General features: G+C 41.4%; 1 protein-coding gene across 2 annotated transcripts in view; it reads left to right on the top strand.

The window, feature by feature from the left end:
* Positions 1-15,031, top strand: part of LOC108031676 (uncharacterized) — a 53,037-nt gene that overhangs the window by 34,035 nt on the left and 3,971 nt on the right. Inside the window, exon 2 of one of the 2 annotated variants that reach the window (XM_017105317.2) lies at positions 151-169. The exons of the other annotated variant lie outside the window; for it this stretch is intronic. Within the exon in view, the coding sequence (XP_016960806.1) occupies positions 151-154 (4 nt within the window). The 3' untranslated portion in view covers positions 155-169. Of the gene's footprint in view, positions 1-150; positions 170-15,031 lie in introns of those variants that run through there. 2 annotated transcript variants of the gene reach the window in all.

The raw sequence follows: 15,031 nt of genomic DNA, 5'->3' as shown, positions 1-15,031 counted from the left end.
ACAGTTAATTTATGTTTTATTTATATTTCGCCCTAACTACGCACTTAAAAGAACAAATATTATTAACCATTTCTGAAAACCAACCAATCATAATGGCTTAGTTCCCAGACAACTCCGACTAAATTGCAACTCCCTTTCTTGTCTTTCCAGGTAAGCTTTTGAAACCGCCCTGCACGCTGCTTTTCGGGTTATGTAAGTTGGGCCAGCTCCACAACTGAGTTAGACTAATGCAAATAATTGGACAGATCGGAGTGGACCAACGCCCTAGCCATAGACCTCGGCGAGGAAAGTCGGGCAATAAAAGAGTGTAGCGAAAATCGTAACAATGGGCCACTGACCGTTGCAGCCAATTTCGATTCGAAATGTAAACGATTTTCGTTTTAGTGGACCGCTGCAGTGCGGCGAGTGCTTGCATAAGTTTTGTGTGCGCAATTCGGGCTAAATAAGCCAGCGGAATAATAACGGCCGGCATGGGTTAATGATGCGACATGTTAGCCAACGAAACACAGGCGAGCAGAGCAAACGAGACGAAAAAAATGCGTCACGCTTACCGTTAGCATGCCGGGGAAAATCGCCTGGCCGAGGGGTGGAAAATGGGGTGGGGGCAGAGGTGGAGCGAAAAGTGGGGGCCTGGAGAACGCACACGTATGGCGAACCCCTCCCTGGGGGGTCCGAATGCCAGCGCAGCAGCATCCATGCCATCTCATGCCTTACCTTCCCATCATGCATTTCCACTCTCCCACGGATCGGCTTGGTTTTCCACCGCCTCCATTTCCCCGCCGCCCAGCATGTGGTGCGCTCCCTTTTTTGGCAAATTTGGTGCAGTGGCAGCAGAAGCGGAGCGGCAGCGCCTTTCACAAAATCTAATCAGCATGGGAGTGGGCCAAGGGGGTTTGGTCAGAGGGGCAGTGGTGCGAAAGGAAACGATCAGAGCAATTTACTCAAGCGAAAAATTAGCAATAAAAGGGGGGCACCTGTGGTAAGCAGAGGCTGATATACCCTTGATTTAAATGGAAATTATTAAAAAGTTTTTAGGTATAGGGAGCTTGAGTCCTTTGACGACGACCTTATCTGTAGAGCCCTAGAAAACTTAAATATTAGAAACAAAGTCCAAACTAAATTAACTAATCCATTCATTACAAGTTATAGTACTTCAAGAAATGTAGAATAACAATTACTATAAAAAATAAATAAAGAAGTAAATGCCTTTTCAACTAAAAAAATTCTATCAAAAAGTAATGAACTAAATAATAAATCAAAGGTATTGAAAAATGTTAACATATTTTTCTAGAAAGTAACAGTTGTTGAATTTATTTACCTATTATTATAAATATATATTATTATAACCTATAGTTTATTAGATTTATAATTAACAAATCAGCTTTAAAATATTTTCTGTTATCAAAATACCTATAGATAGAGAACCCCTACCGTAGCTACTCAACCCTAAGCTAGAGTATGGAAATAAAAACTGAGGCTGCGGAAAAGTGGCTGCTTGATTTGACCAAGCCGACAGTGGGCGTTGTGCCACAGGGAGAGCGGTGTGAGGGGCGGAAAATGGATAAGAGCTCTCCAACATGGAAATCTTGTTACGCTTGCGTCCATCTCCTCCTCCTGCCGGGCAATTCTAATTTCCACTCCTCGGTGCGTGCGAGTTTTCCGCATGCAAAAAGAAGGAAAATAGAAGGTGAGGAGCAGAGAGATCCGCTTGCATGAGCAAATTTGATGCCATCTGTGTACAATTAGCTGTCAATATTGCGCATGCGCCACTTATGCAAAGAAGGCGCCGATCTGCGGAGAGGGAGAGATGGAGCGATCGGTAATGTGGCAGGGGAGACAGCAAGGCAAACAAAACTGACTGGCGACTGACTCATTTGCCCAAAAGATTTTGCAACACGCAACACTAAGTCAACAACGACACACGCAACTTCGGCTGACCGAAGACAGTGGGTGAAACTCCGCAGGTTGGGGAAAAAATAAGCAAAGGATACCTGCAAATAAGAATTTATTTTGTATTAAAAGTTAAATGAAATTGACTTTTAAAATGTTTATGAAAGTCTTACAATCCTGCCGAATTTGTATGTCTTTATAAAACGAATAAAAATAAATGTACTTAAAATGTAATGAAAAATTCACAAAATCTAATGTGCTAAAAGGAATCTAGAAAATTTCAAGGAAAACTAAAAAGAGTAAACAAAATCAGTAGTTGTTTTGATGGATATTTGATTCAAAACCAATTCTTAAAACCCTAAAAAAAATAAGAATAATCATCGATTTTTAAACTCAATTGTTTAAGTTCGTATGCTAAATAATATACCACTGTTCCCGCTGGCAAGGCATTATGAACGCACCTCAAGTCGTCACTTCTCCTTCCCCGAACTAAGCCAAATTTATGCCTATTGGCTCACACATGAAGACAAGTGCAGCTCTAGTGTCGGACACTTTGCATAAAGACCCCCAAGACCCCGCAGACATCCAAGTATTCAAGTATATCTATATAGTTATGTGTGCACTACGGCCAGATTCGTGGCCAGAAGAGATTAGGCGGAGCCACTAAATAAGTTTTTGTGTCGCTTGCTCCACATTCGGTGCGTTGGGCAATTCGAGAGGTGGATGAAAACTCCCGGGGCAACGGCACTCGATGTGTGACACATATATTCGGTTGCAACTGTTGCAGTTCGCTGACAGTGCTGCTGTGTGCACCGAAAAAATCTATTTTATATGGTTACTTTCAGGGGAATTCATAAAATACAATTCCGAATATCCCCTCTTAAGAATATTTTCCTCTGTGCTGGCTAACAGGTGGCTTTACCAAAAAGCGCGTGAGTCACTTTTTTGTCGCAGGTCTTATTTCTCCTATTTTTACAACAATCGATGGACAATGGGGCGTTCCCGTTCGCTTCAGTTGCAGGTTGCAACTGTTGCAGTCGCCGAAATTCGTGCAGCCCATGTGCCCCCGGCAAGTGGCACGCTCTGGGCCAAGTGAACGTGGCCCAAACGAGGCCCATTCCGTTTTCGTGGAAACCTCTCGAAGGCATTTCTCTAGGCTCTCAACGAAGGTAAATCAATGTAAAGTGTGTCAGCAGTGTGTGAGCATGTGGGGAGGGTAGTGCAACCGAATAAAGTAAGGCTGACTATTGGGGGTTCTTTAGATATGCTGATCTAAAGTTGAAACTAAGAATAGATATTTATGTGTTCAGAAAATATTATTTTAAAATATTTGAAAGTGACATAAATACTTTGCAAACTGCCAGAAGTACTTCTCCCAAAAATCGGTTTGCATATATTTAAATTTGATAGCTTGTTTTAGAGTTATCAAGAGTCAATAGATAGTATTAGTAGTAGTTAGTATAGAATAATTTTCGCAAGCTGTTAGGCATAAAAGTTGGAACTTATACTTCCAGAAACTTCCTCATTTCGAAAAACATTAACGTTCCAGTACAGCCTCCAATCTCAGGCCAGACCTTAATGAGAAGAAAAGAGTTCTGGAGTCCCCAGGAAAAGCCAAATGGCCCCCACCTCTGGCCCGGCAATTTTCCAATCCAATCCCTTGACAAGAACGCCGCCGAGGAGCACTCCTCCGCCGCATTCCCCACCGTGATTTACAGTTGGGCGGCCTGATGAGTGGCAAATGTCTTAGCCCGGGTGGTCCGCCAAGTATCTTAAGTATCTCCGGCAAATTGTACGATCATAACTCAATAGCCGGGCCTCATTAGGGCCCCCAAAATGGAAAGAGTAGAAAAAACAGTACAAGCCCAGAACGCCAGTGAACCGCAGACAGATCGTTCTGGGGAGTGAAGTGGCAAAGTTCCCTCGACGGCGTCGTCGTGTGCAACAGTAGCCCCAATTTGCTGAGCTTCCCCCGCAGCAGCCACACACATGCTCCGAGGCAGCGGAGGTATATTAGAAACATTCTAACTAATAGCCAAAACATTGTTGAGTTTCCACTCATAAAATGGATCTCAATTTCCCTCGTTTTCGGGCAGGTGAGGCCGCAGCCGGGGGCCCCCAAAAACAGAACCCAAATAGGAACTGCTGCCCACGAATCTCACGTCACCGCCGATGGTCACGTCAAGCCGTGCGCGTAATGAGCGTTAAATTTGTGGCCCGCTTTCCATCGGCCGCCTTCCCCCGGTGGTTTTTACTGATACTTCGTTTTTGGGCAACTTCTAATCACCACAGAACACGCTTCATTATGGGTTAAATTAGTCACAAAACGGTTTCCGAAGATGAGCTTTAATTATTGCAAAAACCACAGAAAACTAGGAGATATAGTAGCTGGACGAACCAATGCACTGGGATAAGTTGATAAATAACAGGGTTACAAAATATCAATTTTTTGCAGGATTTAAAACTTTTTTTTTTTAATTTTGTAACACTTTATAGGCCTTTTCTTACGGAAAATATATGAAATATTAAAAATATATTAAGAAGATTGATTGCTTTTTATATTAAAAAAATATATATTAAGAAGATTGATTGATTTAGAAAATATCAGCAACTTTAGAAGCAAAGCTTAATTCCTTTAATTTGTATTAATACCCAAAATCGAACCCAAGTAAAGGGTAAGCCCAAAGGATTCCTGAGAAAAATCCCATTTAACGTTTATTTCGATCTGGCTGACTTGCTCTTGCGGGCAATGTGGGTCAGAATAAATTATTAATGAAGTGAATTATAATGCTTCAATTGCAGGCCTGGGCTCACTTTGGCTCAACTCTAGTTTGGTTTTCCCAAGCCTTTCACTGGCTATCAATAAATTTCCGTCTGCGATGGCAGGCGGCGATAAAGACAAACGGCCTGCCAATATGAATTAGCTAAGCGAATTGGCCATTTGGCGACTTGGCAAACAACTTCCAGGAGAGAGAGCATCCCTCTGCCCTCTCCGAGCCGTGTCCAGTATCATCATTATCATTAGCACAAGTTTGCGCCCAGGTAAAGAGTGGTTGGAGGGCGGAGGGGTCGAGGAGTTAAGGAGGGGCTGGCGAAAAACTGTAGCAGTTGATAAATGTTAATGTTGATAGCAAGCAAGGCAAAAAAGTGCTATCTTGGGATAGAAGTTAACCCTACAAAGAATTCTGGATACCCTTAAAAGATCGAATATGGGCTAGCATTCTTGATTTTACCTAAACCTTCTAATAAATTAGGAAGCAATTTTCATTGATTGCTACCCTTAATATTTTATTTAAATCTACAAAATAGATAAATAAAGGTTTTTTTAGATAATATTTAAATTTTATTATCAAGTAAGCAAGATCTTAGCTTTTTTATATTTTTTAATATTCCTATTTAAGAAATTTTATTTACAAGACTTTTTTCTTAGATGTATAATATTTTATAACAAAGTCTATGTAGTTTTATTGTTTTTTCTGACTCTTCTATTGTATATGATACATATTTCTATACTGTCTTAAGTATGCCTTATAACCCTAGATACATCATAAAGAACTATATAAATTCGTTTCATATATATTTTCATATAGACCACCCGAACCAGACTAGAACCACCAGCAGTTAGGGTATGCCGGTGAAATGGGCAATTGGCTTCCTGGCTAGCTGGAGAGGTTAGCAAAGTTCAGCGGCGATGCAGCGAAATTCCATTCATTGGCCACTGGAGAAAGAGAAAGACAGGGGCGGAGGGGGCTTGGGAGGCTCATTGACGATGTTGTCGTCTCGTCTGCGACCGAAACCGTGGCTTGTGCTCTGGCTTTTCAACACGCTTGGCCAATAAATTGTGGCCAGCACTTGTTGTTACGCTTTTAACGGTTCGGATTCGGGTTCGACTTGGGGCTGGAGCTAAAGTTGGAGCTCCGATTCAGGTTCATGTCCAGCTACGGTCGCAGCCCCCTCTCACTTTACATTCCTTTTGGCATTGGCCGTGCGGCTGCCTGGCCAGATCTATTTTTGCCTAACAACAAAATATTTCTCTTGTACAAATTTTTTACAGGAAACCGAAACTGCTTAACCATTAAAGGCTGCCTCTGAATACCTAAGGAGGGGAAAAAAGCATTTTGCTGCTTGTTTTTTGCTGGCAACAATAGATTTGGCTCATTCGATTAGACCTGATTTGGCCGGGAAGGGGTTGGGCTGGATCAAAAGATTTAGTTTTCAGCTTTTCCCTGGAATTTCCGCTCCATTCGTGATGCTTTTTCTGCCCGGCCTTTTCCCATTTCGATGGCATCGCACTGTCATGGTCAGCTACCGGGGGAATAAGTTGTAATTTTTTCTATTACCATTTTATTGGGTCCAATCGGAATTTGTCAACTCATCAGGTGGGGCGGCGCGGCGCGGCGCGGCAGATGGCCCGGGTGATTTGCATAAACCTTTTCAGCGGAATCAGGTGGCTTTTCTGCTTGGCAGCCCTGGGCTTTCGTGCGCCATTAGCCTAGAAAGCATCCATGTGGCATCTCAGAATCATTCCCATCCATTCGCACTGATGATGTTCATCTTTTTTGGCAGCTCTGCGTCTGGGCCGCGGTTTGTTTGGCTAATTGCCGCGCTTGGCCCTCGCCCCGCGGGCCCGGCAACTTGTGCTAATCACTTTAACATTTGCAACTGCTTTTTGACCCGCTTTTCCACCGCCATCACAGTTGGCGACCGGCAAGCGGCCACCGTTTTGTTTGTTTGCAATTATTTTTGTTTATTTCTGCTGGCTGTTTGCTGGCTCTTTGAGCAAGTAACATTTACAGTTTGGGAGGCGTTGCGTGTGGGTAATGATGGGTGATCTATGCGAATATCCGAGTGTGTATTTAGATTGCCTAATGGTCACGCCACAAGTTCTGGTCGCAGAATCTTCGATTCGCCGTGTGGCACACATTTCTCTACCTTGGCTCTTTGATTGACTTTGGAAGATATGCAAATGGAATTTCGCCTTAATGAAAGGGTTTGTATATGGCACACATTTAGTTAAACGATCCTCTTAGTGTCTTAAAGTCATAGTTTGATAACAATTCATCTTGTGGAAAATGTATTTAAATTATATGATTTTGTAAAATTTGGTTTTTTACTTGCTGTAAGTCGCCCAATTTAAATGCACATAAATTATATTTTTTACTCACCTTGCTATACTAAATATCCATTCTCAAGCTAAATCCGTCGCCTTGCGGTCTGGCGTTTTTAAATAAATTGCAAAAAAGGTGAGCAACGTGACAAATATTAATGTCTGCTTTCAAATCGAATCACATCAGCCAATATTGTGTAAAAATGAGTCAGCATTAGAGGTGATTCAATAGCATTCATACTTAAATCTTTGTCTATTGAACTGTTTTATTTCAATTAAAGTGTGAAAATCATTTCTCCAAACTTTTTGTATATTTATTTTTCAAGAATTAAGGACTAATTTTCAAACAAAGCTACTTACAAAACAAAAAACTCATTCTAAGCCTTAGCAAAAATATCTTTGACAAATTAATTCTCCCAATTCTATTAAAATAGTATATTTTTTTATGATAAACACAACTATCTGAATACTTTAACTATCTATATATTTATTTCAAATTAAATAGATCGCACTTTTTCAATACACAGCGTGTGTTGGATTTTTTACTTTCAAAGGCAACCTTTTTGCAATCTGAGTTATTAGATGAGATGTGTTTGAATACGAGTGTGCAAGTGGAACAAGGCTATAAAGCGTGCAAATATTTTGCAGGCAAACTGTAAGCTCAACTTCTTTATTGCGGGGTTTCCACACCTCCAATTTGTGGTTATTTATGTTTGGCCAACTCTTTTAGCCCGACTGGGCTCGGGTGTTTTTTTGGAGCTTCCCAGCGAAGAAGAACCGCGCGGCACATTGACAACTATGCAAAGTCTGCCTGTGCCCGTGCCTGTACCTGACTAACCCTGACTTTACTCTTCATTGCACTTTTGGCATTGAGTTGTTGCCGCTACGCCTGCCGCCGTTTTCGTTGCTATTGCCGCCGTCGCCGACGAGTTGCAAGTTGTTGTCTATATGGAAACGGAAAAAAGAAACCTGCAACTTGGTCAAAGTGTCGCCCTGACATGTTTTTGCAGAAGGCGCTGGGCAGGAGGAGGGTGAGGCGCAAGGAAAAAACACTTTCCGTCTTTACGCAGAGCTGAAACCGCAAAGTGTCTTTGGGAAAGGCAGTCGGTCGGAGAATCGGAGACTCGGAGACTCGGAGACTCGGGGACTCGACTGGGAGTCACTCCATGACATGTTTGGACTTTCTGAGCAGGAAGCCAGCCAACGGCAAGTGGCATTGTGTCTCCTCTGTCGCGTCGTCGTTTGTGCCACAGGTTGCACCTAGGCACCGATGTGTGCAATCCATAAGATACGCTCGAAGAAAAGTCAAGGGAGTTCCCACCAAGTTGTCTTTCCATGGGTTTCAAGCGAAATAAGTCTTGAAATAATAGGGATATTTTAGAGCCAACTCTATATAAGACTCATTTTGAATATTAAGTGTGTATAGACTAATTCCAAAATATGATTACTGTAAATAAAGTTGCTTTAAAATATAAAAATTAATTTTGCAGATTTAAACTTTAAATGTTAAAAATTGGAGTTTCCTTACCGTTTGACTAAAGCTCATTGCTCTTGCTGACCTGTATTCTTTAATTTTAATTTAATTTTTAATTTCTATAATAATCTATGGTTAAGGTAAAGGTACCTATTTATATTTTATATTTCTTTCCGTGTTGGGAGGGTAGGCCAGTGCACTTGACTGCCTCTGCAGCAGTGTTTTGAGGGCATCCCAACACACTGGCGGCAGTTTGTTTTCCTAGCCTTTTCTCCGGCACCCCAGTTGGTCAAGTGGGCAGCAGAACTGAGTCAGTGTGACAAACAATAATTCCCTTATTCGGCTGGGAAGCCCCGTAAAAGCTGCCGACTAACCTTCCAAGTGGGCCACGCTTTCATGACTCCCCGCCGCAGCTAATTTCATGCAAATTATCCATCTGCATGGGGAAACGCTTTTGTGGGTGCTGTCCACTTGCATAATTAAAAGTTTCCACAAAAGTTCCCAAACAAATTGGAACAATTTCGGCTTCTATTTCTGCCTGTAATGCACGGTCGCAAGGCACAAAAAGATAACTATTTGGTTATTTCTCCATTTTTTTCTCGGTTTTTTCATTGCGAAACTCCAAGTTGAAATGATAAACGAGAGGGACACGCCCCGCTAACGAGTTACAAGCGGCGGGACGGAGTTAGTTTTGCTATTTCTTTGTGAAACATTTAAACAATTGTCTTGTTGGGTGTCTCTAATTGATAGTGTCGTGATTTGGCTTGTGCTGCAGCCGGGATCTAGTTCGCTTCGGTGCCAAAAAAAGAAGCCAAAAGAGAGGGGAGTTAATAAATAAAGGCGTTGCCGCCGTTGGGAAATGCAAACAAAAGTTTATAAGTTATAATTGGCAGCGGGGAATATATCTGTCTGCATGAATAAATATCGAAGGAGCGATGTAATTAGGGCCTTGGCGGATTTATTGAACTCATTGCAATCACGATGGTCTCTTGTTACTAAACGCAACAGTATCTACAGTTAAATAAATCAGGAAATTACAATTTAAGAGATAGGTATTTGTATTTGCTCATCTACACCCTCTTGAGTAACCATTTTCACAGCGGGGCTTAGGTCATTTGGTGATGCATCCGAGAGCCTGAATTAGTTATAAATAATTCATGGCCTTGCTGACACGGCGACGTGATGCAAATACCAACCATTGCCACAGCAGGCCAACATTTATTCTCGCCTTAATTGTTCATAACTCTGGATGAGAACCTTGCGCTGCCGGTTGACACCTTTCACATTGCCGATCGCAATAGAGTCGACATTAAAAAGCCTGATAATTGCTTATAAAATGCCAAGAGGCCAATAAAAACACCCACGCAGAACTGCAGGCCAAACAGCCAGCGCAAAACGGAAAGTGGGGAAGGGGAACTGGCTTGGCTCGTAAACAAATCAAAAATTGTCATCGGGCATAAATGTTAATTGATTTTTATGGACTTTTGATTTTGTATCGTGAATTTCCATTAGACAACCGGGGAGCTTCCTTATGTTTCCACTTCCGGCTGCTCATAAACTATAGCTATGTCTAAATGATTGAATGCGTTTTGTCAGCGCTTTTGTTGTACTTTCAATTTCAGTGTCTGATTTTTATTTTTTTGTTTTTCTCTTTCCTTCCCTTGTACACTCATAATTATGAACAAAGTACTTTAAAAACTTTTACTTCTTCCGCTTACGTTTGACGCTCGCAAGATGCAACCGCTCAGATATCCAGAAATCCAGTGCAAAACTGGAAACACCTGAGAATGGTGCGATCAACTCGACTGCAACACAAAATGGCTTTGAGTGTTCGGGTTTTTTTACATTTCGGGGTGTGAGTCTTGATTTTGAGAGGTGTTAACCACTTGCGGAAGTTGTTTTGATGCACTCTTCGATGCCTTTTGATAGCAGTTAGCTGACATAAAGAAAAGTATTTTTAACTACTCCGCGTTGGTCAATCACGGGCACAGGAAAGGCTTTTTATAACTGCTCTGGAAATTAAGTGCTGCCGAGGGGCCTTGGCTTAGATGCTTCAATTTGAATTTTTTTCCTCCTTGAAGACTGTCATGTTGAAATCGTTGGGTGTTTTGCTGTGTTTAAAGATCTAGAGGTTGTTTCTTTTGACACTTTAAGTTGTTGAGTTAGCTTATAGAGATTGTAAATGTATGATTTTTGGTTAGAGAGATCAATTTAATTGTAGTTTAAAGGAGTTTATTATGAATATTATGTAGGGGGGTAATATTCTGAATGGTATTTCTTATTTCTTATACCAAAAAGTAAAAATCCATTAAAACTAAATATTCTGGTGCACCCTGCCATCAAGTTATTACCATCTCTCGCTGATGACCCCTCCATTAGCTATCAGCAATCTGCTTTAAAAGGCTTCTGTCGCACTTATCGCTAATTTGGGTTAATCTATGCCCCAAAAGAACCGTTCATAACAGGCCATCGCTTACCTAATCAACTTTTTCGCCGACAAAAAATCCTGCCCCATCTTGGGTCGCTTATCTATGCATCTCCAGGCACCGCACAGTAGCCAACTGGCCAGGCCGGAGCCGAGGCTATGTGGAAGCCAAAGCCGGGCCAAGACTCTTTCGCCGGCGAAGCCTTTTAACGGCATCTAGCACCTGGAAATTGCCAGCGCTTTGGGGTCAGTAATTAATTCACATCAACCTGCTGTACGACGCCTCGGATCCCGACTTTTGGACAATTGGCCAATTCATGCGCTTTAATTACTTCATAAAAGAGCCACGTTGCTGGCTCCGACTTTGATGGCCGCTGGTTGCTGGGTGCCCTTAGCTCAAAGCGCACATTTACACAGGGGGAAATATGGCACTTAGATAGTATCTACTAGATACAATTCAGGAAATTATTTATGTGTTTGCATGTTTTGTGAAAGGACCTCTAAAACCCATTACACAAAGGGACACCTATTTGGAATTGTTTAATAAAAATATATTATATATTTAATATTAACAAGAGAAAGCATAGTATTTTTGCTGAGCAAGAATATAATTAATGTAAATTATTAAATAGCAATGCCAATAAAAAATGCATATATGATTTATAAGAAGTACATGTTTTTCGTAGTGTACAACCTAACTGTTCCGCCTTGCTTACAGCCGTCTTTCTTTGAATTTTTGCGCGCCTTTTGTATTTTCTTTTTATTGCGCCTTGATCGCTGCCCCTTGTTGTGGTAGAGGTAGTTATTTTGCTCTTCTCCAGGTCTTCTGTAATGCTTACCTTAAGGTTTTTAGGCGTTTTCCGAGTTTTTGTTTTGCTCGCCAGACTGTTCTTTAAATCACAATTTGGTGAGCAATCACAATGCGCCAAGTGCCTATTTTTCAAGGTTCGATCAACTTTTTGTTGAGTGGCAAAGAGAGTAAAAGCGGAGTTGGAGTGAGTTTGTTTCTGCGGCAGAGCAATTGGAGTGTAAAACAAGATTAGGCGCTGTCCACGCTTCGATTCCCCAGCACTGCCAGCGTTTCATTAATTTGCTAGTGTTAATCACTCACTTATCACTTTACACTAACAACGCCTTCGAACGACCGGACTCTTAATATTTTTAAATGTATTTTGATTGAGCTTTGCAGCTTTCTCTGGCCACTTGAAGTTTATTGCCCACACATTTCCTCCTTTACTTTTCCTATTTATGTTGTCTTGCAAAGTGTAACATTTTGTTTACAAAATTTGGACCCTCAAATTCCAAAAATAAATAGTAACTGGATTTGAATTAAAGTTTGTAAATTATAGGTAAAAACAAAACGGAATGTGCATCAAAGGTCGTCTTCCCGTTATTACCAAAGTTCTATGTTTTCTTCCAAACAAAAGACTTAAGCAACGAACTCGAAATCGATTTTACTCACTTGGCGAACGTTGAAAACTCTTATTTATAGTAGAATTTTATTTTTAAGAATTTCATCGGCTTTCAGAACACCTAAAAAGGGGGAAAAAAGTAAAAATCTATTATAAATGTTTACCAGCGAGCAACACAAAGCGAAAAAAGTGGGAAAAAAGTCTAACTGAAACTGCTGTCTGGCAAAACAATTTGTAAATTGCTTCCGACAGCAAATTCAATAATAACAACAGCAGCGGCGCAACTGCGGCAACTGCTGGCAACTAATAGTTACTTTCAATCATTCATCATCGATTTCAATAAACAATTTCAATGGCCGGGGCGGCGAGACGCACAATAGACGAGGCAGATGGGGATTACTAGTACCCCTCGAAAGAGCTTTGAACGTGTGAAAGATTTGCCTCACTTCGAGCCGCTCCGGCCCTCCGGGATTCTTCTCCGTCTTCGCTTCTCCGGGGCGATGACTGGCCAAACAGAGATCCATTTGGGCCTTTTGCTGCCCATCTTCTATTCCTTCGGCCACTGTAATTGGAAATTCTCGCCGCTTACGTACAAAGTTGCGAAATCGCAAATGGATATTTGACGAGCCAGCATGAAAGTCTTGTGGCACATGCAACCTTGACATTTCGCGGCGCCCCAAGTGATCGTTTGTTCGCAAAAAAGGGAGAACGCCCATGCTGGATATTAGAATATTTTTAGAAGCGATCGAAACGTGTTTCGATTCGATGCGACTCGCTGCGCTAATCGGTTGAAAATGTCAAGAGTCGAGCCAAATGATGCGATATATATTTTTATATAGACATTACTTATGCCCGGGCGGCAGAACAACAGGCGGCGGACTGCTAGAACCAGTCAGTGCTAATAACAAGTCGGCTGAAGTAAGCCAAATAAATTATATTACCAAATAAGGGGGCCAAAACAAAATTGAAATCAGCCGAAATTTTTCTTGTTGCCTCTGAAAGCTTAAAGCGACTGTAACACGTTGATTTCGGTTGTTGAGTGAGCTCAAGATTTAATTTGTCTGATTATTAATATTGAATTTGTAAATTATTTTTATATTTTGTCAAAAAGTATCTAAAACTAAAGATAATAATCAAAAAAAAGAAATAGTATACATAGTGAGTTGTTAGCTAAATTATATTCACTACATTCAATTAAAATCTGTCTTATAAAATCTGTGGTAACCACCGAAAATAAGGAATACCTATGCTACATTTTTGCAAAATTTCCCAGTAATAATGTAGGAAACCCAACGCTGCAACACTAATTATTCATTTACATGGGCTAATCTGTCTGGCAGCCCAGTGGCTGTCAAACTGTAATTGCAGCACCACCTGTGCCTCCAGCATTTCGCCCTGAAATCTGCACAACTTGCGACACTTTCCATGCCAGACATTCGCTATCCTCTGGCTTTTCTAGAATACCTTGGTGTCGTATGCTAAACAAAAGACTCAGGCAACGAACTGGCGGCTGGCAACTGCCTCACTTCGCGTTCTGCTTCCTCCTCGGCACTCGCGGATAATTGTGGCATAAAAATTGCTTTTCATTTGCCTCAAAATAAAGCAATTGTGGGGCCCTGGGCGAGGGGCGGCGAGAAAGGGGGAGGAAAGCCATGCGGATGTGAAACTGCGCATGTGCGGCGCTTCTTTTGTTTTCTTTGCTTTCGTTATTATATATTTTCTTTTTGCCACTTTCTGGGCAGCTGCTTAACATGCCACACAAGCAGCGAGCAGGTGGCAGGGGGAAGTCCCAGAGAGGCCGCATAAAGAAGATGCAACTGCAACAGTAAAAATATGTAATTATGTTAGAAGACAGCCGGCAGCTGCCTCAGTTCCCCAGCTCTTTCTATGCCATATCTATGCTGTGGTGAGATATTTATGGTACCATCGATAGTATCGACTTTTTCCTAGCACTCTTTTTATCTAGAAGCTTTTTAGATACAAGATATCAGAAGGTATAAGCTAGGTTTATCAATGAAAGTATTTTGGATTATAGGAAATTTAAGAATTTGGATTTGGTTCCCATGTAAAATTTAACTTATACTTTGTGGCTTATACTTTTAAGATAAGTAACAGTGGCTTATAGATTTGATTTTCAGCTCTATATGGGTTTATTCTATCCACCAACTCCCCCAGCCATTGGCACACCTGTGTTTCCCCTCCAACTCTTGCCTTATTTATGGCTAAGCCTGGCTTTTTATTTGGATTTATTACGCAATTCGCCTGGTTTTTGCTCTTCTATTGATTCAGCTTGATGGATTTATGTCGAGAGCCTTTGACAAATTATAATGCCAGACATTTGCCTAATGTTTAGCATCGCCGCCGCGCGTTGTTGGCTAACTATGCAGTACTCGGCCAGCGAAACTAGTTTTTTGGTGATTTGTCAAAAGTTTGACAACTTCGTGACATCGAAATTGAAATATGTGCGCGGATGCAACGCGGCTGGAAGATTGCCTCATCAAATGAACTGCCAATCTGGTATCAATTTCATTGATGTGCCGATTAAGTGTCACAGCCGAAAATCACTCAATTCACTTTGGCCAAAAAGCAAAGTCCCCTCGTGCTTCCCTTTCGATTGGCTTGAAATTTATGCGCTCGCTGAACTTGAACAGAGTCAACTCGGCTGCATAAATACAAGTTAAATGGGAAAGCAAACAAACATCTTGGGCAAGCCGAAATCAGCT

The sequence above is a fragment of the Drosophila biarmipes genome, chromosome 3R, assembly GCF_025231255.1.
Source record: "Drosophila biarmipes strain raj3 chromosome 3R, RU_DBia_V1.1, whole genome shotgun sequence".
NCBI classification, from domain to species: Eukaryota; Metazoa; Arthropoda; class Insecta; order Diptera; family Drosophilidae; genus Drosophila; species Drosophila biarmipes.
Note: the sequence above shows the minus strand (reverse complement) of the source record. Positions and strands in the feature narration are given on the sequence as shown.